Here is a 12,809-nt window from a genome sequence, read left to right as displayed (position 1 = left end):
TGATGTCGTTGGGGAGGTATGCTCAATATAGAGACTGTGTATGTGTGTAAAGTTCCTACTGATGTCGTTGGGAGGTATGCTCAGTATGGAGACTCTGTGTGTGTATGTGAAATTCCTACTGATGCCGTTGGGGAGGTATGCTTAGTATGGAGACTGTGTGTGTGTATGAAATTCCTACTGATGCTGTTAGGAAGGTTTGCTCAGTATGGAGACTGTGTGTGTGTGTGTGTGAAGTTCCTACTGATGCCGTTGGGGAGGTATGCTCAATATAAAGACTCTGTGTGTGTGTGTGTGTGTGTGTGTGTGAAATTCCTACTGATATCGTTGGGGAGGTATGCTCGGTATGGAGATTGTGTGTGTGTGTGTGTGTGTGTGTGTGTGTGTGTGTGTGTATGAAGTTCCTACTAATGTCGTTGGGAAGGTATGCCCAGTATGGAGGTTGTGTGTGTGTGTGTGTGTTTGTGAAGTTCCTACTAATGTTGTTGGGGAGGTATGCTCAGTATGGAGACTGTGTCTATGTGTGAGAAGTTCCTACTAATGTCGTTGGGGAGGTATGCTCAGTAGGGAGTTTGTGTGTGTGAAGTTCCTACTGATGTCATTGGGGAGGTATGCTCAGTATGGAAATTGTGTGGTGAAGTTCCAACTTATGCCGTTGGGGAGGTATGCTCAGTATGAAAATTGTGTTGTGATATTCCTACTAATGTCGTTGGGGAGGTATGCTCAGTATGAAAATTGTGTTGTGAGATTCCTACTGATGTCGTTGGGGAGGTATGCTCAGTATGGAAATCGTGAATGTGTTGAGAATTAGAATTATGTGATATAATGTATTATGTAAAGTACATAAATGTGAATTTATGTATACATAGATATGTAATGAGTTAAAATGGGAAATGATTATGAAAATTGAAAATGTGTGGGTTTTATAAAATAAATAATTGAGGCAAAATGAAACTCTCCGCCTAAGGGCTTACTGAGTAAGGTGAGTGCCCTGATAGGTATCATATGTGGCCATTCCTTGTAGCATAACGTGTTAGGGCAAAGGGAAGCTACCTATGTGCTAGAATTTGGAGGTAGCAAGATTCAGTTTTTGTCGCTAGTTGAATTTGCTTATAATAACAGTTACCATACTAGCATCGGCATGGCACCCTACGAGGCATTATATGGTAGGAGATGTCGATCTCCTCTTTTCTGGGATGAAGTAGGCAAAATGCGAGTTTTGGGTCCAGAGATAATTCAGCAAGCGTGTGTTTAAAGTCCGACTTATTCGAAGTAGGATCAGTGCAACGCAGAGTCAGCAAAAAAGCTACGCTGATACTCGCCGCTGAGAACTAAAATTTGAAATGGGTGATCATATATTTCTGAAAATAACTCCACTGAAGGGGATCTTGAGATTTGGGAAGAAAGGTAAGTTGAGCCCTAGGTTTATTGGCCCATTTGAGATACTAGAGAAGATTGGGTCAGTAACCTATCTGCTAGCCTTACCGCCATCTTTATTTTGAGTTCATGACGTATTTCATATTTCCATGTTGAGGAAATACGTCCCAGATCCTTCCCATATCATCACCCAGGAAGAACTAGAAGTCAATGAGGCTTTAGCATATAAAGAAGCTCCAGTATAGATCCTAGATAGGAAAGAACATAAATTGAGCAATAAGAAGATACCATTAGTAAAAGTTCTATGGAGAAACCACGCGATTGAAGAAGCCTCATGGGAGCTTGAAGATGAAATCAGACGAAAATATCCCCATTTGTTCGATGAATTATGGTATTGATGTATATGCTAGGAAGGTAATTTTATTTTGTTGAGTCCAGTATAATTGTAATGTAAGGCATAAGTTAGGTAGTATTTTGGTTTTCGGGGAAATTTTCTTTTATGGTTGTAATCTCCCCGAACTACACATGTAACCACGGTATTCCTCCGCCATAAGTGAGGGTAAGTAATAAAATAAGTAAACCATTTTCCTTTACTGGATGATGGAGTGTATAGATAGAGATACAGATAGTAAATTTCGAGGAAGAAATTTTATAAGGGGGGGAGAATGTAACAACCCGGAAGATGATGGTATTTAAATAATAAAGAGAAAGGGGAATAGAATCAGTAACAAAAGGAGGCAGCCGACTTCATCGACGAACGCTTCGTGTTCGTCGACGACATTACATTTTGGAGGTAAAATTTCCAAGAAATTTCCCCCAGGCCTCGTCGATGAACACAAGGGTTTCATCGACAAGGGTTCTTCAGTACCTCATCGATGAGGTCCTGTCTTCGTCAATGAGAAGATACCGAGAATGATTTTTGGGACAAACTGAAATTCGTCGATGAAGGAGGAAGTTCATCGACGAAATTATTGAAGGACTCATCGACGAGGTGACATGGCTTGTCGACGAATCCTGTAGTATAAATAGTGCTTAAACTCATTTTAATCACAGAAAATCAATGCCGCTCTCTTCTCTCTCTCTCTCTCTCTCCTACGGCCTCTCCCTCTTCTCTCTTCGATTTCGGCCCCTTCAGTCGCCGGATCAACGATCTAAAGCTACCACGACGTTCCTGGCGGAGTTCTCTTCAAGTCTACCAAAGCGGATTGTTGGTAAAACGAAGTTGGGATTCATCCCAAATCTAAGGTAAGGTTTTTTATTCGAAATTTGGATTTCTGGAAGTTGTGAGAAATGTAATAGACGTAGAAATAGTAATGTTTTGTTCTGAGATTTATGATTTTCAGGGTGTTGAGTGGAGAACCCTGCATTGGGATTCATCCCAAATCCAAGGTAAGGTCTTTTATTCGAAATTTGGATTTCTGGCAGTTGTGAGAAATGTAATAGACGTAAAAATAGTAATGTTTTGTTCTGGGATTTATGATTTTCAGGGTGTTGAGTGGAGAAGTCTACAAGTGTTGGACCCATTATAGTAGGGGATTTTTAGCAGGAAATAGGTAAGGGAAATATGCTATGCTAGGTTGTTTGAGTATGTTTTCAATATAAAATTATAAATGTTCCACCAAAGTATTGTTTACAGCAGAGATTTATATAGTTATCAAATATGATTAATATGTTTTAGAATTATTGTGTGGCTTGAGAATATAGATATAGTACAGAAATATGTTTTATAGTATTTTCATGAGTTATGTTTTACAAAATATACAGACAGTGAATATGTTTTACAGCAATTACAGAAATACCATGATTATACAGTTTTACAGTACCATGACATACAGATTTACAGTTAATTACAGAAACACAGTTGATATAGATATAGTTTTCCACAGCGTCATGGTTTATACAGTTATTACACAATCTTGGTAAAACAGATAGTTGTATATAGAGATGTATTATATAGTATTAGACTCTATTGGACCATACAGTTACAGAGCATGGTACCATAGCTACATACAGTTTATAGAGTGCAACCACCTATTCAGATAATACATGGTATAAAGGTCGATCACATAGAGCCCATGAGTGGACAAGCTCACCATCAAATATGGGTTAAGGAGGGCTAATCAGATCATGGAGTATAGTGATTTATTCCTAGTTGGCCAGCCAAGGTAAATCCCACCTATGGGCCGGACAACCCTGTCATGAGGGGTTAAATCATGATACACAGTTATCCATAGGAAAGTTTACAGTTATTACTATGTTTATATAGGTTTATAGAAACAAGAAATATATGTATATTAGCAGTATTTTGAGTAGAAACCTAAAGCACAGAAATGTTAAGCAATGAGTAAAAGATGAGGATTATATTACTGGTATTGTACTTTATAGATTTTTTGATACATGACTATATATTAATAGATTTTCACAGTATTGTAACTTACCTGCCACACACTAGCAATAGCATATTTCGTCTTACTAAGTGTTGGCTCATCCCAATTACTTTAACATTTTTCAAGTGATCCAGGTAGGCGAGCAGATCAGGCTCGCAGATAGAAGGGTCTCGGTATTGCCCTCACAGTAGTGCGAGTATTTTTGGGAGTATTTTTGTATAGCCCTAGTCAATTGAGGGTATTATGGAAAATAGACATGTATTGTATATAATTACATATGGTTATGTTTATTTGATTTCTGCTTCTTGTTGCTTAGGTTGATGATTGGGTTTAATCCGATGTGGTATCAGAGCATTTTAAATGTTATAGTAAAAAAAAACCCCATTTAAATAGCAGGTCATTACACAAATTATCTAAATTTTTCAGGGAACAGGGATAGGGCAGGTGATAGAGCTCCGTGATCATAGGGAGCTAGAACCCTAACACACAGGGTGAGTTTCTGGACTAGGGGAGGTGTAATTCCCTTAGAGTTGAGTTGTTTTTTAGCCTGTTATGGTGATGTATATAGATGTATATTGATACTCTAGGTATTGTATTTTGACTGATATGTACATACTGTCTTCCGCTATTAGGTTGTATAATTAAATAATTTTTATCCCGATACCTAATGCGGGTCGGGTCATATGAATGGTAATATGGTGGTTGACGTGGCCAATTTGTGAATGTTATGGATGACGAGTGAAAATTCATTTATTATTAGAAAAAATTGTATGAAATCAGGGCGTCACAGTTTGGTATCAGAGCCTAGGTTGTTAGGTTTTGTAGACTTTAGTAGACAGCGGAATACAATACCAGAGTATAGGAGCGGATTTTCAAGAAAATAAGTGATGGGTAGATTGAAATGTGAGTTAGTGATTGTTAGAGGATGAAGTAAGAATTTAGGGTTCTATCTTGCGGCCTAGAGGTAGGAGTACCGGGGTTGTTTCTGTGTTTTTCTTGGGGTTACAATTTCAGGAAAACCATGGATACAATCGTTGGGCCTTGTTTCTGAGTTGTAGGACTGAATTTTAAATGGTGATTAAGGATGTGGAGATAAATGGTCATAGAAGAGTAATTTATGAGTTATTGCAGTGTATGGGTTGTGTGATAGTGATTGTATGCTGAGATTAGCTGTTTCCTTTGTAGGATGGATCCAGGGAACAGTAACACGAATGCGAGAGGTAATGGAGTAGGACCATCCAGTATGGGTGGTGCAGACCCTGATGCAGTGTTGCGTAGCGTCACTCAGCAGGTGATGGCTGAGATGGCCAGAAGCTCGAAGGAGTGGGGTTGTACGATCGAGCAGTTCATGCATATGCAACCCCCATATTTTGCTGGAGGAGCGGACCCACTAGTAGCAGAGAACTGGGTTCAGGACATAGAGGATATACTGGAAATCCTCTCATGTACAGACTAGAAGAGGGTGTTTTTTGTTACGTTTAAATTGACCGGGGAAGCAAAGCGTTGGTGGAGGTTAGTGAGATTACTTGAGGAGCAAAGGCCTAACCCTATAGCGATGACGTGGAGTCGCTTCAGGGAGATTTTCTTTGAGCGATACTTTGGGATCAAAGTTTCTGTATCTGACGCAAGGGTCTATGATAGTGCAGCAGAGGTCTATGATAGTGCAGCAAGGTTTGTTGAGCTATCCCGATTTTCCCCGTATATAGTGCCAGATGAGGAGAGGAAGGCAAGGAAATTTGAGGAGGGCCTGAGATAGAACTTGTATGAGTAGGTGGTAGGTTTCCGAGCTCATACCTTCTCGGAGATAGTAGACAGGGCTGCGGTGATTGAAAGCAGCATACAAAGAGGCACAGTAGCTCAGAGCTAGAGGAAGAAGCCCGCGCCTTTTGAATTTTAGGCAGGGTCCTGTCGCAGGCTGTGGGGGAGATATGATAGCAGAGGGGGACGATGATAGGGAGGAGGAGAGTGAGCAGTGCAGGGTCGATAGATACTCCCTCCTTGTCCTAGATGTTTGAAGAGGCACCCACGAAAGTGCCGAACGAGGGAGGTTTTCTATTATCAGTGTCACTAACCTGGGCATTTTGCGAGGAACTGTCAAGCACTGCCAGCAATAGCAGCTGCTCCTCAACCATATAGAGGAGGCTATCAGGCACCTCGAGGGGGACAGTAGAGGAATATTGCTTCAGCGCAAGTTTATGCATTGACGTCGGGAGATGCTGAGGAGGCTAGAGATGTGGTGACAGGTACGGTTTCAATACTGTCATTTAAAGTTATTATCTTATTTGATTCTAGGGCAACTCATTCTTTTATTGCCCGGGATTATGTTAAGTTGTGTGGGTTTGAGCCTCAGCAGTTAGATATTAGTTTGTCTGTTGCTACGCCGACTGAGGCTGTAGGGATATGTAGGAAGATACTCAGAGACTGTCCGGTGGGTATTCAGGGAAGGTCTTTGTCAACTAATATGGTAGTTTTAGACATGCATGAGTTTAAAGTAATCTTGAGTATGGATTGGCTAGTTGCCCACTATGCTAGAATTGATTGCCATCAGAGAGAGGTAGTATTCAGACCTCTAAAGGGACAAGAGTACAGATTCGTGGGATCACGTGTGCCCACCTCAGGTATTATCTGCTATTCAGGCGCATAGATTGCTATCAGAAGGTTGTTAGGGATATTTAGCCTGTGTGAAGGTAGTATCAAAAGGGGAACTGAGGTTGAAGGATATCCCAATGGTGAGGGATTATCCTAATGTATTCCCTGAGGATTTTTTGGGACTACCTCCTGATCGTGAGGTAGAGTTTGTTATTGATCTGATTCCAAGGACAGCACCGATTTCGAAGGCACCGTATAGAATGGCACAAGCAAAGCTGAAAGAATTGAAGAAGCAGTTGCAGGAGATGTTAGATAAGGGATTTGTTCGGCCCAGTGTGTCACCCTGGAGAGCACCGGTTTTATTTGTAAAAAAGAAGGATGGCTCGATGAGGTTGTGCATCAACTATCGAGAAATAAACAAAGTGACTATCAAGAATAAATACCCGATCCCACGTATCGATGATTTGTTTGACCAGTTACAAGGGACATAGATCTTTTCAAAGATAGATTTACGCTCTAGGTATCATCAAGTGAAAGTTAGGGCGGAAGATGTTCCGAAAACGACATTTAGAACACGGTATGGCCATTAGGAATTTCTAATTATGCCATTTGGTTTGACTAATGCTCCTGTAGTGTTTATAGATTTGATGAACAAGGTCTTTCACTAGTACTTAGACCAGTTTGTGGTAGTATTTATTGATGATATACTATTGTATTCGAAGAGCCCAGGGGAGCATGGGGAGCATCTGAGTATAGTACTTCAGGTATTGCGAGAGAAGAAGCTTTATACAAAGCTTAAGAAGTGTGAATTCTGGCTAGAACAGGTTACTTTCCTTGGACACGTTATATCCAGGGGTGGTATTTCTATTGATCTGAGTAAGATTGAGACAGTAGTAGACAGGGTATGACTAAAGAATGTGCACAAGATCAGGAGTTTCCTGGGATTGGCTGGGTACTACCGCAGGTTTGTCGAGGGCTTTTCTAGACTGTCAGGCCCACTAACCAGATTGACCAAGAAGGGAGTGAAGTTCGAGTGGTCAGATGAATCTGAACAGAACTTCCAAGAATTGAAGCAGCGACTCATCACTGCACCTGTGTTGACGATTCCTTCAAGAGAAGAGGGGTTTGTGATTTATAGTGATGCGTCCCATAAAGGGCTCGGATGCGTGTTAATGCAGCGAGTGAGAATGATAGTCTATGCCTCACGACAGTTGAAAGAATATGAGAAGAACTACCCTACCCATGATCTGGAATTGGCAGCGGTTGTTTACATGCTGAAGATTTGGAGGCACTATCTATATGGGGGGTAGGTGTGAGATATTTACTAACCATAAGAGTTTAAAATATTTCTTCACACAGAAGGAATTAAATATGAGGCAGAGGAGATGATTGGAGTTAATAAAGGATTACGACTGCACTATCAGCTACCACCTAGGAAAGGCTAATGTGGTTGTTGATGCTTTGAGCTGAAAATCAGTGGATTCGTCTGTATCCGCGGTGGAGATTCAGCATCCGATCCAGATGGATCTGGAGAGACTTGGTGTGGAGCTAGTAGAGGACGATACAGATTCTAAAGGATATGTTACAAACATGTGTGCTATACTTTGGAGGTTGTTAGATACAGTATTTGCCACTAGTCGAGTTTGCGTATAACAACAGCTACCAGGCCAGCATTGGGATGTCACTGTATGAGGTGCTATATGGCAGGAGGTGTCGATCCCCGTTATATTGGGATGAGATTAGGGAGAGACAGATATTGGGGCCAGATCTGATACAGCAGAGTCAGAATAAAGTCAAACTCATCAGAGACAGAATCCAAAAAGCACAGAACCGAAAAAAGAGTTACACAGATACTCACCGGTGAGAACTGGGGTTTGACGTAGGAGATCATATATTCCTGAAGGTGGCACTGATGAAGGGAGTTACGAGGTTTGGGAGGAAGGGTAAGCCGAGCCCTAGGTATAGTGGACCATTCGAGATTCTTGAAAGAGTGGGTCCAATTGCCTATTGGTTGGCATTACCATCGGTCCTGTCTAGGATCCATGACATATACCACGTTTCTATGCTGAGGAAATATGTCCCAGACCCCTCCCATGTGATCAGTTATAAAACACTGGAATTGGGTGATACCTTAGCTTATGAGGAAGTGTCAGTGCAGATTATTGACTAGAAGGAACAGGAGCTACATACGAAGAAGATTCCACTGGTAAAAGTTTTGTGGCGCAATCATACCTTGGAGGAGGCTTCTTGGGAACTAGGGGATCAGATGCGTCAGAGATATCCACACTTATTTAGTGGAATTTTGAGTTGAGCCAGTCAGAGTAAAGGAAATAAGATTGTGTAATTTTATTTGTATAGTGTAACGTAGGATAGATAGAGTTTTTAGTTTTGGAACGTGAATGGTTTCGGGAGAATTTTGAATAGTTGTAATCTTCCAGAACCCTCGTTATAACCACAGTATTCCTCCGCCATAAGTGAGGGTAATTAATAAAATTGGGAGTATTTTCGCTAAGAATGGAAAGCAGGGGAATGGTAAATTTCAAGGATGAAATTTTTATAAGGAGAGGAGAATGTAATAACCTCAAAAAGGGCTATGCAAGATTAGTGGAGTGATTCCCAAAAAAAAAATTTTAATTAATTAATTAAATTTTAAAAAATTATAATTAAAATCTATTTTTATTTTTATTAATAAAATATATTATTATTAATATTAATTAAATATTATTATTATTATTATTATTATTATTATTATTATTATTATTATTATTATTATTATTATTTGAAGCTTCCTTTAGGAGGATTTCAAAGAAAAAAATTTCAAAGAGGAGGAAGTTATGCCAACCCCCCCCCCACTATATTCTCTCTCTCTCCTCTCGTTCTCTCTCCCTCTCTCCTCAATTTCATGACAGATTTTTGCCCGATCAAAAATTGAAAGATACCGCTGGATTCTATTCTCCGCTGCTATCATTTCTACTCAAGCGGATTGGTGATAGGAGCGGCATAGATGTATTTCCTAGGATAAGCCAATTTTCCCTTTTTCTTTACTTTCTTGGAAATTATAAGCTCAATCGACGAACGGACACCACCATGAGAATCTAGGGATGATTATCTACAAGTCTAGTGGGACGGAATTCTCGTGGGATCATCGTGGGCAAAATCCCAAATTTGGGGTATAGGGGGTACAAGGACTTATTTTTAATTAATTAGTATTAATTTAGAAATATTAAAATATTGAGCATCTCGGGTTAAAGTTGGATTTCTAAAATTTAGGGATCAGGTGAGCTCCGCAGGTGAATTTTAGGACCCGCAGGCAAAATTCAGAAAATTAAGTGGGGGTGTTAAATAATAGTTTAAAAGATAATTTGGGGTATATGGAACTTAGGGAATGTTAGTTAGGTATCGTTTTGAGGGAAACGAGTTAATTAATCTGGAAAAAATGCAAATTGCAGGATTTAAATTTTGGGCGCCAAAGGTGTAGGATTTTGGTCCTAACGAGACTCTTAGTAAGCCAGGTAAGGGGAATAAATTATGGCAGTATTTTTAGAATTATTGTGTGAATTAATATGTAAAAAAAAACATATGGTATTTTGCCTGAAAAATTATTGTGATATAAATATTAGATAAATTGTATGGCATTTGAGTGATATTAAATTTTGATGCTTTGTAGTGTGAAATTAACATATTATGAATATTAGATGAAAATTGTGTGGCACGTGACATGTGTTGAAAAATGTGAAATATAATGATGTGCATCTTCTAAGAAAATATTGAAATGAGAATGATTGATGTGATATTTATACATGAGTATAAATTATTTGCATAAAAAATGAGTTTGTACAAATTACTGATATTTGTATTTTGGGAAATGTGGAAATATGTGAAATATGATATATATTATTATGAGATGATAAAATGTGCACAGAAAATGATGAGAATATTTATATTAAATTAAATTGAGATATACTAAAATTCCTACTGATGCCGTTGGGGAGGTATGCTCAATATGGAGACTGTGTGTGTGTGAAGTTCCTACTGATGTCGTTGGGGAGGTATGCTAGTATGGAGACTGTGTGTGTGTGTATGTGAATTCCTACTGATGCCGTTGGGGAGGTATGCTCAGTATGGAGACTGTGTGTGTGTGTATGAAGTTCCTACTGAAGCCGTTGGGGAGGTATGCTCAGTATAGAGACTGTGTGTGTGTGTGTGTGTGTGTGTGTGTGTGAAGTTCCTACTGATGCCGTTGAGGAGGTATGATCAGTATGAAGACTGTGTGTTTGTGTGAAATTCCTACTGATGTCGTTGGGGAGGTATGCTCAGTATGGAGACTGTGTGTGTGTATAAAGTTCCCACTGATATCGTTGGGGAGGTATGCTCAGTATGGAGGTTGTGTGTGTGTGTGTGAAGTTCCTACTAATGCCATTGGGGAGCTATGCTCAGTGTGGAGACTCTGTGTGTGTGTGTGTGTGTGTGTGTGTGTGTGTGTGTGTGTGTGTGTGTGAAGTTCCTACTGATGTCTTTAGGGAGGTATGCTCAGTAGGGAGTTTGTGTGTGTGAAGTTCCTACTGATGCCATTGGGGAGGTATGCTCAGTAGGGAGTTTGTGTGTGTGAAGTTCCTACTGATGTCATTAGGGAGGTATGCTCAGTATGGAAATTGTGCGGTGAAGTTCCAACTTATGTCATTGGGGAGGTATGCTCAGTATGGAAATTGTGTTGTGATGTTCCTACTGATGCCGTTGGGGAGGTATGCTCAGTATGGAAATTGTGTTTTGAGATTCCTACTGATGCCTTTGGGAAGGTTTGCTCAGTATGGAAATCGTGAATGTGTTGAGAATTGGAATTATGTGATCTAATGTATTATGTAAAGTACATAAATGTGAATTTATGTATACATAGATATGTTATGAGTTAAAATGGGAAATGATTATGAAAAATGAAAGAGTGTGGGTTTTATAAAATAAATAATTGAGGCGAAGTGAAACTCTCCGCCTGAGGGCTTACTGAGTAAGGTGAGTACCCTAATAGGTATCAGATGTGGTCATTCCTGACAGCATAACGTGTTAGGGTAGAGAGAATCTACTTATATGGGCGGGCAATCTTCCCTATTCTCAGGAACTTCGTAGGTAATTGTGTGTGTTAGAAATGAATGAACTTGAGAAATGATTTTAAAGCTTATAAAAGCTTGTGTTGTATATCTATATGGTTATGAGAATGTGAATATCAGTGTATTTTCTCAGATGAAATGTTGTTTTGAAAAAGAAAAGTAAAGCATGTTATAACTGAACTCATATGGCCACACACTGTAAATAATTTATTCCTTCTTACTGAGATGTGTCTCACCCAAATTATCTAAATTTTTCAGGGAATAGGGATGGGCCAGGTGATAGAGCTCCGTGATCATAGGAAGCTCGGACCCTGACACACAAGGTGAGTTTTTGGACTAGGGAAGGTGTAATTCCCCTAGAGTTGAGTTGTTTTTTGAGTCTGTTATGGTGATGTATATAGATGTATATTGATACTCTGGGTATTGTATTCTGACTGATATGTACATACTATCTTCTGCTGTTAGGTTGTATAATTAAATAATTTTTAACGCAGTACCCATTGCTGGTCAGGTCATATGAATGGTAATATGGTGGTTGATGTGGCCGATTTGTGAATGTTATGGATGACGAGTGAAAATTCGTTTATTATTGGAAAAAAAATTGTACGAAAATAGGGGCATCACACAGAGAGCTAGTCCATCTGGTATGACGTGGGGCGGCTTCAAAGAGGTAATTTTCGAGAGATACTTTTCGGTCTCCACTCGAGATTTGAAGGTCAATGAGTTCTCGGGCCTGAAGCAGGGAACTCTGACGATGCAGAGGTATGCCGCCAAATTTATCAAGTTATCTCGGTTTGCGCCATACTTGGTCCTAAATAAGTATAAGAAGGCTCGGAGGATTGAGAGGGGTCTGAAGAAAGACATTCGCCGTCTCGTGGGGATGCTACAGATCCGTGAGTTGTCGATCTTGGTGGATAAAGCCACCATAACTGAGACCGACCTTCAAGGTGATGAGGTGGTGCAGGAACATAGGAAGAGGCCAATTTCTTCTAGTTCTCAGTCTGGTCCTCGGCAGGGACAGTGGAAGAAGAAGAAGAACTATAGTTTGGGTTATCAGCAGTCTACCGACTGGCAGAGTTCTCAGGGGGATCAATCCTCCGCCCCGTGCGCCAAGTGCCATAAAAGGCACGATGGGGAGCGTTAGCCGTTCTGGGGTAACTGTTACAACTGTGGCAAGCCCGCCCACATGTCACGGAGCTGTCAGGCACCGAGGAGAGATATGCCTACACAAAGCCAGAACCATGGTGAGGCTTCCAGTGTGAAAGAGGGTGATAGGATGCTAGGGAGTGATGTATCTTTTGTGTGCAAATGATATATTATTAGCTAGGAAGACTTTGATTGAGGCAAATCAGTTGGG

General features: G+C 40.1%; 1 protein-coding gene across 1 annotated transcript; it reads left to right on the top strand.

The window, feature by feature from the left end:
• The first annotated feature begins 5,316 nt into the window (after nt 1–5,316).
• Nucleotides 5,317–12,596, top strand: LOC131162795 (uncharacterized). The gene is made up of 2 exons (XM_058119394.1): nt 5,317–5,432; nt 12,068–12,596. The coding sequence occupies exons 1-2, from the start codon at nt 5,317–5,319 to the stop codon at nt 12,594–12,596; spliced, it is 645 nt and encodes a 214-aa protein (XP_057975377.1).
• The last annotated feature ends 213 nt before the right edge of the window (nt 12,597–12,809 follow it).

Source organism: Malania oleifera, chromosome 8, assembly GCF_029873635.1.
Source record: "Malania oleifera isolate guangnan ecotype guangnan chromosome 8, ASM2987363v1, whole genome shotgun sequence".
NCBI lineage: Eukaryota > Viridiplantae > Streptophyta > Magnoliopsida > Santalales > Ximeniaceae > Malania > Malania oleifera.
The sequence above is the reverse complement of the archived record's forward strand: the minus strand, read 5'-3'. Positions and strand labels throughout refer to the sequence as shown.

Bases quoted from the DNA above. Each gene is read 5' to 3' on its own strand.
- LOC131162795 (XM_058119394.1), top strand. From the start codon at position 5,317: ATGACGTGGAGTCGCTTCAGGGAGATTTTCTTTGAGCGATACTTTGGG. The intron at 5,433-12,067 runs GTTTGTTGAGCT...GTACGAAAATAG, and splicing joins GTCTATGATAGTGCAGCAAG to GGGCATCACACAGAGAGCTA.